This window comes from Anolis sagrei, chromosome 6 (genome assembly GCF_037176765.1).
Source record: "Anolis sagrei isolate rAnoSag1 chromosome 6, rAnoSag1.mat, whole genome shotgun sequence".
NCBI lineage: Eukaryota > Metazoa > Chordata > Lepidosauria > Squamata > Dactyloidae > Anolis > Anolis sagrei.
Genome location: NC_090026.1, coordinates 45,972,562 through 45,988,643, shown reverse-complemented (window position 1 = coordinate 45,988,643; position 16,082 = coordinate 45,972,562). Strand labels below are relative to the sequence as shown.

Sequence of the window (16,082 nt, the reverse complement as noted above, 5' to 3'; positions counted from 1 at the left end):
TAACAATTAATAGGGAATCAATAAAAGTGCGTCTGACAGATGGCCATTTGCTTTTGTTTAAGAACCTCCAAAGAAGGAGACCCACCATATTCAGTATATTCTATTGTCGAATAGCTCTTGCTGCCAAGAAGTTCTTCCTAGAGTTTGAATCCATTGTTCCATGTCCTAGTCTCTGGGCAGCAGAAAACAAGTTGATCCATCTTCAATATAACATCTTCTCATACATTTAAACATGGTTATTACGTCTTCTTTTAACCTCCCCTTTGCCAAGCTAAACATATCAGCTCCTTAAACAGCCTTCAACAGAGAATGGTTTCCATATTTTTTTTTTTACTATTCACCTTCATTTGGACACATTCCAACAATTTATTTTTATTTTCCAAAGCTTTTTAGACATAATTTTAGTTCTGATTTTTTTTCTTATCTGGGGGCCACGACTAGCACTGTGGGTTAAACCGCCCGCTACAGAAGATCTTGCCAATCGGAAGGTTGGCAGTTCAAGCTGTGGGTGGGGTAAGCTCCCGCCATCAGCTGTAGCTTCTTCTTACCTAGCAGTTTGAAAACAGCAATGTGAGTTGCTGTGAGTAGATAAATAGATACCACTTTGGTGGGGAGGTAAAAGGCGCCTCTGAAAAACATGCTGGTAATTTGATCAGGAAGGCATCCATGGAGGATGGGCTCCTCGACGTGGAAAAATGAAACAACAGCACTTTCCCATGGACAAATTGAGCATAGTCTCCAGATGCCAGGGATGGAAAAATGAGGGAAGCTTTATTTATTTACTGTATTTCTATACTGCCTTTCTCAGCTCGCGGATGACTCAAGGCGGTTTACAGAGGCAAGATTCAATGTCCAATAACATAAAACATTTAAAAGTATTTGAACATTAACATATAATATATAATCATAGTAAAATAAAAAAAAAACATAAAATATTTCCATCTCCTAGTTAAAAACAAAGTCCAGTCTCATCATACAGTTGTTCCATATTCCTATATCTGTTACACTGCCTAAAAGATTTCCAAACGCCTGCTGAAACAGCCAGGTCTTAACTTTCCTCCAGAATGTTAGCAGTGAGGGGGCGTTCCATAGCCGAGGGGCCACCACTGAGAAGGCCCTGTCTCTCGTCCCCGTCAAACGTATTTGTGACGCAGGCGGGATCAAGAGCAGGGCCTCCCCACATGATCTTAATGTTCTAGTTGGGTCATAGAAGGAAATGTGTTCGGACAGGTAATTTGGGCCAGAACTGTTTAGGGCTTTATGCTTTTGTTTATGTACTGCCTGTCTTTGTCAATTGTATAACGGCAATGAATGTTTGCCATATATGTAGCTGCAATCTTCTCTGAATCCCCTTGGGGAGATAGAGCGGAATATAAATAGAGTTGTTTATTATTATTATTGTTATTATTATTGTTATTATTATTGTTATTATTATTATTAATATTATTATTATTACATGCATGGTAATTGTTTTTCTGTTTTCTTTTTATGTACTCTGTTCTGAGATTAATAAAAAGGTGGTACAACACTGTTCACAATTACTATAAATATATAGCATTCTGCTTCTGATGCTGCAGAGATAGGATGTGGAAGAGATCCTCCATTATTTCACTGGATTATAACAGAGGGACCAGAACAGAAATCACACAACATCTATATAAATAAAAATGTAATGTTCGTTTGTGGGATTAACAGAACTCAAAAACCACTGGACAAATTGACACCAAATTTGGACACAAGATACCTAACAACCCAATGTATGTCCTTCACTCAAAAAATTGATTTTGTCATTTGGGAGTTGTAGTTGCTGGGATTTATAGTTCACCTACAATCAAAGAGCATTCTGAACCTCACCAACGATGGAATTGAACGAAACTTGGCACACAGTGCTCCCATGACCAACAGAAAATACTGGAAGGGTTTGGTGGACAGTGTCCTTTGGTTTGGGAGTTGTAATTTACCTACATCCAGAGATCACTGTGGACTCAAACAATGATGGATCTGGACCAAACTCTATAAGAATACTCAGTATGCCCAAATGTGAACACTGGTGGAGTTTGGGGAAAATAGAATCTTGACATTTGGGAGTTGTAGTTTCTGGGATTTATAGTTCAGCTACAACCACAGAGTATTCTGAACCCCACCAATGAAACCTCCCACACAGAACCCCCATGTGGGCCACAGCAACGCATGGCAGGGGACGGCTAGTTCTTCATAAACATAGAAATTGTGTCTTGAATCCAAGGATGTTCTTAGCTCTGAACATCTGTCCAGGGTATTCTGGGATCAGACTGTGATCAGGTTGGCAGCCTGAGCTAGATATCTATATAAATAAAAATGTAAAGTTCATTTGTGGGATTAACATAACTCAAAAACCATTCGACAAATTGACACCAAATTTGCACAATACACCTGTCAGGCCAATGAGTGATCATCACTCATAAAAACACTGAAAAACACAGCAGAAGAGTCTTAAAAATCCAAAAAATCAAAAAATACATTACAATGCATCTGCAAAACCACATATATAAATGCAAACACACATATATACACATATACACAAATATACACACACAAACACATATACACAGACTGGGTCACAGCAACGCATGTCAGGGGACAGGTAGTCTAGAATAAAGTAACAAATTCTGAATTTTGAACAAAAAGGGAATGTCTAAGGTAGTAAAGCAGGGTCATGACTACTTCATCAAGGAAGATGCTTACAAGAAAGTACATCCCACAAGCAAAACCATTGCTCTTTTGTGGAAGGTGCCAGACATTTCACATCTGTAATGGAAGGGTTCTATTAACCTTATGTTCCAGGAAAACAACTGAGCAATTCACACAATAGAAGACTTCCAAGATTTCTATTATTAGCAGTACTGGTACTACTCATATTAGCTCTGGCATTAGTATTAATACGTTTACTATTTGCATATAAGGTTATCCATTACATGGCTTAACTGTACTCTCAGACAGGAAACTGTTATAAACATTTGCACACTTTTTATTTATTTATATAAACAAACTTATATATTAGTGGGTTTGTATATAGCCTTACATCGTAAATGCTAGAACGAATATAACGAATATTGATGTTTATTGTCAATTTCTAAAATTTTATGTGTTCTATATAATGTTTCAATAATGCATGTGTCATGAATCTTTAATAAATGAGAAACAAAACATCTGACAGTACTGCTTGATAGATTTCTTTTTTAATTACCGAATATTGTAGAAATTGGAATGGCATTTTTCATTAATAGAGGAAATTCAGTTTTTTTTATTCAAAAGTGATTTCAGTAGATTCATTATCCTTAGTGCAAATTTTAGTCCCAAATGGACTAAGCCCACAAAACTTATATAAGTATTGACTTAGAGAGCTCTGAATCTATTTTAGTTGGGAGTGACAATTGGATTTAGCTGTGTGTCTGTGCTCATATGTCTAAAATACTGTCTGAAAGAGAATAAAAGGCTCGAGCAATTGGCTGAAACTACACGGGAGGTAGAAATAATGAATGCTTTCGAGAATGCGCAAAGTGCTTTCTCCCCTTTATCTCCGAGTAACTTTTCCATCTTTGGAGGCTGCAATAGAAAAGTTGGACAGACACCTGTCAGAGAAAGATCTATTTATCTACTCTTATTTGAAGTAAGGATAGGACCTGATGACCCCATGGGATGAATTCTAAATGCTACAATTCAGGTAAGATGAAGCAGAATTTGCTAGTATTTAAACACAAGGAACTGCTTTTAATGAAAGCTTCAGCTCTGGAATAGCAGTCCTTTCTCCCTTTTCAGCTGAGCTACTCTCTTCTGCAAAAGGTTCAGTTTCCAAACTTAATTTGCACTATCTCAAAAGTAAACAGAGCATGGGTGCTGCTTTCATGTTTGCCTAGACACAGCAATGACAGACCTCAACAAGAGCTCATGGGCCAATTGTTAGGAGGTAAAGAGCATTATAACTATTTCTAATCCCCTAATGCAGGTCATCAAAAAGTCCAAACCCTACCACAAAACTCTTGTAGTTATTCTTGTAATTTTGAATTGAAGTTTTTCATTTATAGGGTTGTCACAAGTCAAAGTTGACTTGATAGCAGTTAACAACAAATGGCTCCTTGGTTTCCCTTATTGTCCCTTTTTAATAAAACACCAAATAGAAAATAGCAAGCCATGGAAAAATGGCACTGGGTAGGTTGAATTTGTAGGTAGATATGGAAAAAAGTGCCTCCTCTATCCATATTGGAATATTGCAATGCACTCTACATGGGGCTGCCCTTGACGACGGCCCGGAAATTACAACTGGTACAATGGATGGCAGCCAGGCTCCTTTACTGGAGCAAACTATAGGTAGCATACAACGCCCCTATTAAAACAGCTTCATTGGCTGCCGATAAGTTGCCGAGCCAAATTCAAGGTGCAGGTCATGACCTATAAAGCCCTAAACAATTCGGGACTCGCCTATCTTTGTGATCACATCTCCATCTATGAACCGGCACAAACTCTAAGATCCTCCGGGGAGACCCTCCTCTCGCTCCCACCTCTGTCACAAGCACAGTTGGTGGGAACAAGAGAGAGGGCCTTCTTGGTAGTGGCCCACAGCCTCTAGAATGCCCTTCTAAGGGAAATAAGACAGGACCCATCCCTCCCCTCTTTTCATAAGAGTTTGAAGACTTGGTGGTTTCAGCAAATCTTCGAGAGTGACCAGTGCTAGCTCAGCCCAGACACTCTCTGGAAGATGACCTAGCCCCCTATATATTACCCTGGTCATTCTTCTAACAGTCTCCTGGAAATAGCTTTTGTCCCCACTTTTGTCATTTTATCTATTACAGTACTGTACCAAAATGCTGGTCCCATCTTATTTCTATCTGTATCAGTCTTGATCCAGCCTTTTAATTGTTCTGACCCATTGCTTTTCCATGCCCTAACAAATAGACATGAAGAGCAGGCAGGATTTTTTCTTTTAAGATTTATTTGTTATTGGCTAATTTCATGCTTATGTTGCTGTTATTGTTATTTTTTGATCATGTTGTGACTCTGCATGTTTTGATGTTGTTGTTTGGAAACTGCATTAGACAGATTGCATTTTGTTATTGGCTGGTCAATGTGCTTACAAGGTGTGTATATGTGTTGAAGCTCTGATCTCTGGTAATCTCCGGCAGAGCTCTCAAGAGCCAAAGGAAAGCTGAACAGTGGGGGCAGCGATCACCACAGCAGCTAAGCAGGGATGCTGGGGATGCTGCTGTGACCATAGCTCGCTCAACAAAATGCGACAAGTGAAACACAGTCTCTTTCCCACTAGCAGCTGTTGCTCTTTTTGCTACTCCTCCAACTTGAGATATGGGTGGGTCAGGTCAAAAAGTCACTATATCCTTGCCAACTTATGACTGAGTCAGACCAATGGTCCACCTAGCCCAGCACTGGAATTTTGACTGGCAGAGTCTCTAGCATTTTAGGCAGGCTTTCTTCCTCTATTCTACTTGGAGGTCCCAGGCATTATGTGGTGGGCTTTCATCTGAGTTCTAATGGGGTCCAACCTTCATTAGTCTCTGAAATATTGGATGTCATGTAGGTGAGAAACTTTGCATAGAGAAAGCACTCCCATGCATGAACAAGTGTATCTGCCAAACTGCATGTAGGCCTCTATATATGAAGTTGGCTGAAACTTCTCAAAATCTGCATCTATAATAAAAGAGATATCTATCTATCTATCTATCTATCTATCTATCTATCTATCTATCTATATCATCATCTTTTATTATAGATGCAGATTTTCATAAAGTCTAAAAATCCAAAGTTGGCTGAAACTTCTCAAAATCTGCATCTATAATAAAAGAGATATCTATCTATCTATCTATCTATCATCTTTATTATTATTATTATTATTATTATTATTATTATTATTATTATAGATGCAGATTTTGAGAAGTTTCAGCCAACTTTGGATTTTTAGACTTTATGAAAATCCAAAGAAATAGGAAATATGCTATATACATTTCTATCTACCTACCTACCTACCTACCTATCTACTTAAAAACAACAACAACAACAACAACAACAACAACAACAACAACAAAAGAAATTAATTTCTTATTTAGAAAACTGTCAACTAGAGAGTTTTGTAGCAATCTGAATTTCTGCAATAGTTTCGCTGGTTGCCAGTTCACTTCCAAATACAATTCTGATACCTAGGAAGTTCAATTATTTGGAGGACCATATTTCTTTACAGGAGTGTGCCTGGATGTTAAGCTCTCCGGGAGAGGCTTATTCTCACAAGCTTTGTCTTCTCCCTGAAAATTTCTCTACATGTATTTTTAGTTGTTTTAAAGTTGATAGTTTTAATGCGATTATCCATTTCATGTGGTTTTAATGTTATTGTATTGTCATTTTAGTTTGACCCAGATTTTAATATGTTGTGAGCTGCCTTGGGTCTCAATATTGGATAAAGGCAGGATATTAAAACACATGCAAACCTCCCCTGTTGGTTTCTCTATCTCTCTTTCTCTAAATGAAGCAGCCCCAAATCTATGCCATTTGGCACAGCTTGGTGTTTTTGTGACACATCATAAGGTGCTTCCAGTTTTTGTCAGGTTGCTTTTCCTATCATGCAATTGGATTTCTTTGTTTTAGTGTACCTTCCAACCAAGAGTGTTTTCTCCATTAGTACATTGCTTTCATGATCAATTTGGGTCTTGCATATGGAAACACAGTTCATCTCGGGTTTTCAGGTTGTCTCACCAAGGCTTTAGCATTGGCCATAATTCCTCTGAACCTGAAGTTGGACTACTAATGTCATCTCCCACCTCGAGGAAAAGGCTTTGACCTCTAAACCCTGTTTGACCCAGACAAGTCTAACATTCACATTTTTTGACTGGGTCAGTATCTTACAATCTTCACTGGGCTGAATCTGAAGTGATACTTTATGGATATCACCATCTTCCAAAGCACATTCTTTTATGGTATTTTGCTCAATGATACACTTGCACAAGTATCAACCATTTCTCCATAAACCATATAAAATGAAAGGCACATAATTGCTTGACATTGACACTTTCGGTGGGGACAATGATCAAGACGGTTTTAAACAGTGTATTTTAATGTTGAGACAAATGTTTTTAATGTTTATGTATGCATATAATGAATTCATGTCCTGGCATTGAATGTTTGCCGTTTGAATGTTGTGCTCTGCCCTGAGTTCCCTTTGGGGTGAGAAGGGCAGAATATAAATGTTTAAAATAAATAAATAAATGAATAAATATTGTCATTTTGTCCTATTTTCCTAATTTATGCAAGCTATGGACTGGGTGAAGTAAAATACTGTAATTTAAAATATTTAACACAGAATTATAATGGCATGATGCTCATCCTATGAAGGAACTGAACTCCTGAAGACTACAGAACTTAATCCATCAACATCAGTTTCAAAGCTTATCTTTCTGCCATGACAGTTGCATTATGACTTGCCTAATATTGTTGATCAGCAAAGTCTTGTTGACTTGGTGTGTCTTGCAAGGAAATTATTATTCCAATGATTCTTTTGTACCGTTCAGAAATTTTTGAAGAAACTGTGGCTCTGGAGGACACAGAATTAATTAATGACAGGGAACAGATCCTAGGATGGGAGACCTCAGCTAACTAACTGGATATGCCCAATCCTTCAACCAATATTGTAGGAGGGCTACCTCTGGGTGCGTATGGTGCATCTACACTATAGAATTAATGCTGTTTGACATCCCTTTAACTGCCATGGCTCAATGCTATGGAATTGGGGACTTTGTAGTTTCCCGAGGCATGTGTATGTTTTGGCAGAGAAGGCGAAAGATTGCAAAATTACAGCTCCTATTGAGTCATGGCTGTGAAAGTGGTGTCAAATTTCCTTAATTCAAAATTACAGCTCCCATGCTGCTACATTGAGTCATGGCTGTGAAAGTGGTGTCAAACTTCCTTAATTCTGCAGTGTAGAACACCCTCTGACACTATGAGAGGGGGAAAAAAATCTTATTTTGTCTTCAATCTCAAGGTTCTCCAATCTGTGATGGGAGATGAATCCATGCTCTTATTTCTGATCAGTGATTTCCAATCGGGCCCGTCCCACACTACAGAAAGGCTGTCTCTGTTCCCTTTTCCACACAGACAAATCATTTTGTGTTTCTGTCTTTAGAGAAAGGGATCTTCTGATGTTTGGAGGGGTGGCGTTTCAAGGGAGGGGAGGCGCTTAAGAAGAAGGAGTGACCCAGAAGGTAAACTGAGATAGAAACAATTTTCTGACTCCTAACCACAGCCTTAAATCAATCATACTTGGTGACACTGGATGTCAACAATTCTGTTTAAAGATAAACGAATGAAATTTTATAACAAGCTGATGAGGATTAAAAAATAGATTAAATAGTAATCAGGTGATTTTTTTTCCTTTACAGTGAGGTTGGAAATCCATATTGGAGGCTGAAGCCAGAGCTAATTTGCTTTTCTTGGTGTCCTGTAGCCTTTCATTACCATTTCTTTTGTGTTTCCGTCCTACTTCACCATGTTTGTTTCACCCTCAATGTTTCAAGCAAGTAAAAACAGTGCAGGGTTTCTTTCCTACACTCCATTTATGATTTACAACTATTAAATATTGTTGACAGTAGTATTTTGTTCTGGGAATCAATGTGTTCAGTTAGGGACTAATATACAGAATTCTATTCTCAACATAAATATTTTAGATTGCAGAATTGGGGAGATGTTTTTGTTGAAATGCTGTGATATAACGGCCCAGATTTTGGAATCAGGTCTAGACTATGACTCTCCTACTCCCAAAAGTGTTTGTCCAATCCATGACCAAAGAGTTGGCATTTCCGTGACCAATGCAGGCATCAAACTAATAACACAACATATATTTAAATGCTTTTGTACATTTGCATTCTTCCATGTAAAATCAATCAGCCTGTGAAACTACAGAAATGTGAAAAGACTCAGATGAGTTATATATTAATATTGCCTATCTGCTTATCTGTGTTTTTTTTTACGTTATCTGTAGGCAATTTTATATTATTATTATTATTATTATTATTATTATTGATGTCTCCAAAATGTAGGAATTGAGCACTTATAAGAGGCTCTGGCTGATTTAAAAACTAACTTTGCTATGTTGTTATGAAAACTCAGTTTTTAACACCAGATGAAGGAATAAACATACAATATCATTAGAAAATAATAAACTCATCTGACCAGGAGGTAGACAGTGTGTAGCAATAAGCATAAGGGGGAAAGATGGATATGGAATATATACACACGTTCTCAATTCATAATAAATTATGCTTTGGCTCTTCAACACATTAATGCTTCAGACAGGTACTTACCTTTAAACGATCAGCAGAACAAGATGTTTTAGTCTTGGCAGAAAATATAATTATCATACCATTTGTCTCCTACTTTAGAGAACATAATTGCATGATCAAAGAACTTAATTCAGATGGAGATGTATATTTTATTTTCAGAGCATTTGGGTATCCCAACTTCCGACTCCAATAATATGCTGGATCCCAACCCTGTTGAATTATATATTTTATATTGTCTAGATTCTTAGATCCAAGGAATTACTTCTCTGTATTACGTGAGGTCACAAATGTATTATTTTTTAAGGGAGAGATTGTTTGAAGGAGACAAAGTAGAGACAAGAGAATGAATCTTTCATTTTTTTCATTCATAAAGGGTAACAGAACAGATGAGTCCCGCTATTCAACTATCAGGATGCTTCTTTATGTATCAGAATTGTTCAATCAAGGTATAGAGGCCTGGCTTGCTTCAAAAACCCAATTGGATTCCCCAAAAGCTGTATTTGGTAACCAAGACTAGACCTCTGAATCTGTTTGCATTTACAATTCTTTCACTTGTAAAAAAGCTTTTCACTGTAATTGTCCAATGTGCCCTCTTTACAACCTTTTCCAATGAACATTTGACAGAAGTTGGTTTTATGGAACCTGGGACTACAAGAAATCTGATTTATATTAATTTAAAGGAAGGGTCTGGAACAGGGAAAAGGTTGTGTTATGAACATTGGATTCTGATCCATTTTGCAAGGATAATGAACTGCATCCCGACCATTCCAAACAACTACAAAATAACAAAAATACTGCTATAAATGCTAAATGTCCATGACATATTTTATGACAATTTGTGGTCGCTAAAGCCATTTACAGCCAATGTCTTTCCCTCCAAAAACATTGTTCCTTTTAAGCAATCTGGTTTAGCTTATTTCTTTGTTGTGTTAGGATGGACTTAAAGAATGAATTGTATAGAAAGGAAGCAAAGAAAGTAGAAGAGAGCCATATTTGCCCATTTCCATGCCTATTTCCATTAGGTTTAGCATTTTCTGGCTATATTTATTTTGAAGTTAATGTTAATGGATCAAGGAAGACATTGACAAAGAGATACAGCATTTTGAAATGCTGACATCATTCAAATAATCTGAGATTTCTGTTCTGCTATACATTTCCTTTTGCCTTCTTTTACAATGGCAGAAGAATCTGGGCAAATTTCGTTCGTTTTTATCTTTTTTTGGTTTCTCCTAATGGGAACTAAGAGCAAGCTTCTATTTGGAGTTGGAGGTTATTTTCTTTTTGGCACAAGTATTCAACAAAAACAACATTTTTTCTTTTTCTTAGTTTTATAAACGAATTTATGTTGGACAATGACTAAATCAAATATTTAAAAGAACCAAAAATACATCCTCTCGAACACAGGTCAAGTACTTAAGAAGGAAGGGCAATTCTGGCAAATATCCTTTGACATAGCACTGCTAGTATAGCAATGTGACCTGTATCAACACGCCTAAAAATAATTTAAACATTTGAATTATACTTTTCCCATTCAGAACTTCTGAGCTTCAATCATCATTCAACTGGCGTTACAACATTTTTGTCCACCGCTTAAGAATTGCATTGATGATGTTTCAAAAGTACTTAATAGCCGAGGCTCCGAATTTGCCTTTAAGACAAATTGGGAGGAAAAGTATTAAGCAGAACCCTTTTGCAATAGAAATGCAATGCCATCACCACAAAACTTTGCATGAATTGTGGAAAATATGGAAGGATCAAACACACGATTCAAGGCAAAGTATGCAAACGCGGAGAATGCAAATTAATCAATAAGTTGCCAAAAGTTTGAGATGAGTGGAAAATGCATCTTACCACCAAATGGGGTAACCGGCTAAGACCTTTGCGTCACCAAAGAGAAAAGCTAAAATTAATCCAAGCAGGTGGTAATCCATTAGTCCAGGTGTGGTGTTGAGGAGAAGACCACTCTCCACGAAGTTTGCCGAAAAACATTTAAGGACAATTTGTTTAAAAAATAAACAAATAAGAAGTCAGATTCTTTCTGTCCTCTTACCCATCCCGCTCATCTATGCGCACACCCTAAATAGCCCAAGAGAGTCCCCTGAAGTGGGGGGAAATGATTTTCTGCCTTGTCAGAAATGAACCTCACTGAACCCTTTCCCCCACCCACCCCCGGACTATCTACCCAAAGCTTCTATTAAAAGTGCTGTGCTTTGGGGATGTCAGGAGACAGCCAATCAGATTGCATGGCCTAAGGTAAGGGATGAGCCTATAGTTCAGAGCTGTCAATCATTCCAACATCCTCCCCCCCCCCCCCCCTTCTGCAACTTTATTCCTAGTGCTTGCTAAGGGAAGGGAGCAGGCAAACCTTGAAAGAGACTTTTCCAGGCTAACATGATTTCTTCTTTTTTGAAAAAATCTCCAAGGGATGTTCAACGCATGGCCCCATCTGGCATGACACGATAAGGCAAGCCTCTTGGAAGGTAAGGAGGGAGGGGAGAGCAGTCTCTTGAATTTCATTTCGGAGCAGAGGGGGAAGAATATCTGAAGGCGTCTTCTGGCAGCTGGATGGCAGAAGCAGAGCACAAAGTCACGTCAGTTTTGCATGGGCACGAGAAGGGCTCAATATCTCTGTTTAGCAAGGATTGCCTTCCCCATGTCAATGGGTAAGGTCAGGCTCAAACCTATCCATCTCTCAATATTCTTCTCTATAACTCTTTTCAGGGTGCTCTTCGGCTTCGGGCGCCAATGTGGGGCAAGAAAAAGATGTTTAATCTTCTCCGTTTTCCTCTATAGGATTAAGGTTATCTAAAGCTCCAGCAGAAGGCTGTCGCAACTGAAGACTGGCTGTTGGGTGCCCTGGAATTTCTTCTGTGCAAAACGTTATGGGAAAGCATGGGACATTTTCCCACAAGTGAGGTCAACAGCTCTGTTGGTATTCGGATACATGTCTGAACATTGTTAAGGTGGGACAGGAGGAAGACGGTAATTAGCAAACTGGGTGTATATCCTAGCTCACCAGAGTAGTCATATATGCAAATAGGAAATAACCAAACTAACAGGAGTCATTGAACCTTTCTGCGCTGCATTTTCAGTGTGCACACAACACAAATGTGTGCTGTAAATTCAACAGAAGCTGTTTGGCACAATATTACGACATTAGGAGGAGGAATAACGGGATAAACAAAGATTACACTTCAGTGTAGGGATGCATCGCTAAATGTTTCCCAATAGACTAAGGTTCTGCACAGTGTTGTAGAAGGCTTTCATGGCCAGAATCACTATGAGTTTTCTGGATTGTATGGCCATGTTCTAGAAGCATTCTCTCCTGACATTTTGCCCACATCTATGGCAGGTAGGGTTGTAGTCCGGGGAGGGGGGGGGGTTAAAAGTGTAACCCTGCCCTGGAATGTATCAGATTACAAAAGAAACCTGGTTTACTCATAACTTGGTTAATCAGTCAAAATTCTTGAGTAAACCAGGTTTCGGGAGGGGGGAGTAGAACCTTTTTGGATGGGGGGGGGTAGAACCCTTAACCCCCCCCCCCCCCCGGCTACGGCCCTGATGACAGGCATCCTCAGAGGTTGGGTGGTCTGTTGGAAACTCACATTAGGAGGAGGAATAACGGGATAAACAAAGATTATACTTCAGTGTGGGGATGCATCTCTAAATGTTTCCCAGTAGACTAAGGTTCTGCACAGTAGTGTCGAAGGTTTTCATGGCTGGAATCACTGGGTTCCTTTTGCTATGAGTTTTCTGGATTGTATGGCCATGTTCTAGAAGCATTCTCTCCTGACATTTTGCCCACATCTATGGCAGGTAGGGCTGCAGTCCGTTGGGGGGGGGGGGTTAAAAGTGCAACCCTGCCCTGAAATGTGTCAGATTACAAAAGAAACCTGGTTTACTCATAACTTCGTTAATCAGTCAAAATTGAGTAAACAATTTTTTGGGAGGGGGGAATAGAACTTTTTCGGGGGGGGGGGGGGAGTAGAATCTTTAACACCCCCCCCCCCCCCCGGCTACGGCCCTGATGGCAGACATCCTCATTGGTTGAGAGGTCTGTTGGAAACTCACTTGCCTAGTTTCCAACAGATGTCACAACTTCTAAGGATATCTACCATAGATGTGGGTGAAAAGTCAGGAAAGAATGCTTCTGGATCATGGCCATACAGCAACCCACTTCTGCACAGTAATATTTCAGACGGGGGGAACTGAGGAGTGTATCTTTGTAGATGCCCCTTAGTCTACATTTCTGGTAGACAAAATAATACAAAGAGTAGAGGTACATTTTTTTCTTTTTATAAAGATGACTGTAATAATTTGTTATAATTTACTTATATAACCAAATAAAATATTTTTCAAAAATACATTTCTGGTAGACTAAGGTGCATCTATACTGTAGAAATAATGCTAATGGCCACTACTTTATTTGCCATGGGTCATTGTTGTAGAATAATATATGGTCTTTCACCTTCTCTACCAAATAGTTCTAATATTTCACCATACTACAAATCCCATGATTCGATAGCATTGAGCCATAGCAATTAAGGTTGTGCCAAACTAATTAATTCTGTAGTGTAAATGCACCCTAAAATTCTCTTTGAATGTTCCCCAATAGATCTAAGATTCTGGACAGTATCATTTCAGATTGGAGGTGGGAGATTCCTTCTTCTTCTTCTTCTTCTTCTTCATTATCATCATCATCATCTCTTCTGAGGGAGACTCTAAGCATCTTAACATAAAAGCATTAGCATACAATTTAAAATATACAAATATGCAAACATTAAAACAGAATTAAATAGAAACAGTATTTAAAAATTCATAGTTAAAAACCATGAAAGCATATGTATCCCAATTGAGTCACAGAATCCTAGAGTTGGAAGGGGCCTCGTGGGCCATTGAGCCTAATCCCAGGTTCAATGTAGGATCTCCAGCTAAAGCATTTTCAAGCAGATAGCTGTCTAGAGTCTTTCAAAATGAAGTTTTGGTGAGGACCACTTCAGATCGGAAGAGAGGGATTGCAGCTTTGAATATTCTTAAGTACACAAGTTCTGGAGAAGATCACATCAGTTTGCTAACAGAGGACTGCCTTTTTGGATGACTCCTTGTACATTAGCAATGGAACTGCATGGTTGATAGCTCTCCTGAAATATAACAGACAATCATATTGGAGAGTTATGATATCCATTTATCCTGTACATGGTAACCTTGATTTGGTGTTTTCATTTTTAGTGTTAGGGTGTATTACCGTCACCCTATAATAAAGTAAACGTTGATCTTTATTCAGTCTCCCCACCTCTTATCAGAGATAGGAAATGTCAGCCCTCTTCTGTGTTGGAATAGAGATCCCACAATCACTGATAGGAATGGTAGGTGCCATTCAAGGTACTGGCTTTAGCCTATAAAGCCCTAAATGGTTCAGGCCAGCCTATTTGAGCAACCGCATCTCCTCCTACCAGCCCACTCATGCCCTGAGATCGTCAGGAGAGGCCCTTCTCTCAGTCCCACTTCTGTCACAACTGTGGTTGGTGGGAACGAGGGAGGGGGCCTTCTCAGTGGTGGCCCCGCTGCTTTGGAAAGAGGTGCAATCGGTCCCCTCTCTACTGACCTTTTGCTCACAAGTTAAAACCTTTCTGTGGATTCAGGACTTCCCAATAACCTATAATAGGCAATGATCAGACAGCTATTGGTAAGGCATATGACTGAAGGATACCTTGGACTTGGCAATGATTACATGACCTAAAGAAGTGGAGCTTCTAGGATCTCAGTACAATGTTTTTAGGTTTTTATGGATAACCTCACTGGCCTGAGGCCCAGGGAATTTTAATGATATTTGTTGTATTTATTAAGCTTGTTGTATATGAGCCAGATAATGTGTTATTTGTTTATCTGTTTCATTTTGGGGTCATGATATGGTGTTTTTTTTGTGTCATTTAATTTATGTTGTTTTAACTATTGTTTGCTGCTTTGAGTCCCACCCACAAGAGAAAAGGGGGATAAAAATAAATAAATAAATAAAACATCATGAGGACCAAAATGTTCCCACCCCATTCTCAGCAATGTGTATGGTGGCTGCTTAATCTTTGTATGGGAATCAAACTTAATGCATCTCATGACTATGACAGAAGTTAACACATGAAGCAGAGGAGACATTGTGGCTTCTGAGTACTATTGTTTGTTTTTGAGGCAATTTGTCCAAAGTCATTAAATGAGATTTATAGAAAAGAGCCTTGATTTGAAATTTAGCATCCCATGCACATTAACTTATTAAAAAAAGTTGCTTCTGGTGTGAGAGAATTGGCTGTCTGCAAGGACGTTGCCCAGGGGACGCCCAGATGTTTGATGTTTTTTACCATCCTTGAGAGAGGCTACTCTCATGTCCCTGCATTGGGAGCTGGAGCTGACAGAAGGAGCTCAACCCGCTCTCCCCAGAAACTCTGACCTGTCTGTTTTCAGTCCTGCTGGCACAAGGGTTTAACCCATTGTGCCACCAGGACTCCGGTGAGTATGTACAAGATATGCTAATGAGTATGTACAAAATATGCAGTATCTGGTGGGCATGTGTGTATATATCATAGGAAATAACTGCATTTAAAAAATATCTTTGGATACTCAAGCTCACGTGCTGAAATAAAATCTTTATAAAGAAAAACAAAAAGTCTAAATTTTTATGCCATTTGACTGGGCATACATCACTCATTTCCATCTAATAATTAACAAATCTTCTCCGTCAAATATAGCAAAGAATGCTGGTTCCCTCTCAAATGTCAT

General features: G+C 38.8%; 1 protein-coding gene across 2 annotated transcripts in view; it reads right to left on the bottom strand.

Annotated features, from left to right (window-relative positions):
* The window catches only part of WNT3 (Wnt family member 3), a 49,153-nt gene extending 37,184 nt beyond the window's left edge, over positions 1-11,969 (bottom strand). The window contains exon 1 of one of the 2 annotated variants that reach the window (XM_060781168.2): positions 11,680-11,969. In XM_060781168.2, the coding sequence (XP_060637151.2) occupies positions 11,680-11,831 (152 nt within the window). In that variant the 5' untranslated portion in view covers positions 11,832-11,969. Of the gene's footprint in view, positions 1-11,165; positions 11,479-11,679 lie in introns of those variants that run through there. The other variant, XM_060781167.2, reaches the window with a different exon arrangement.
* Positions 11,970-16,082: the final 4,113 nt, after the last annotated feature.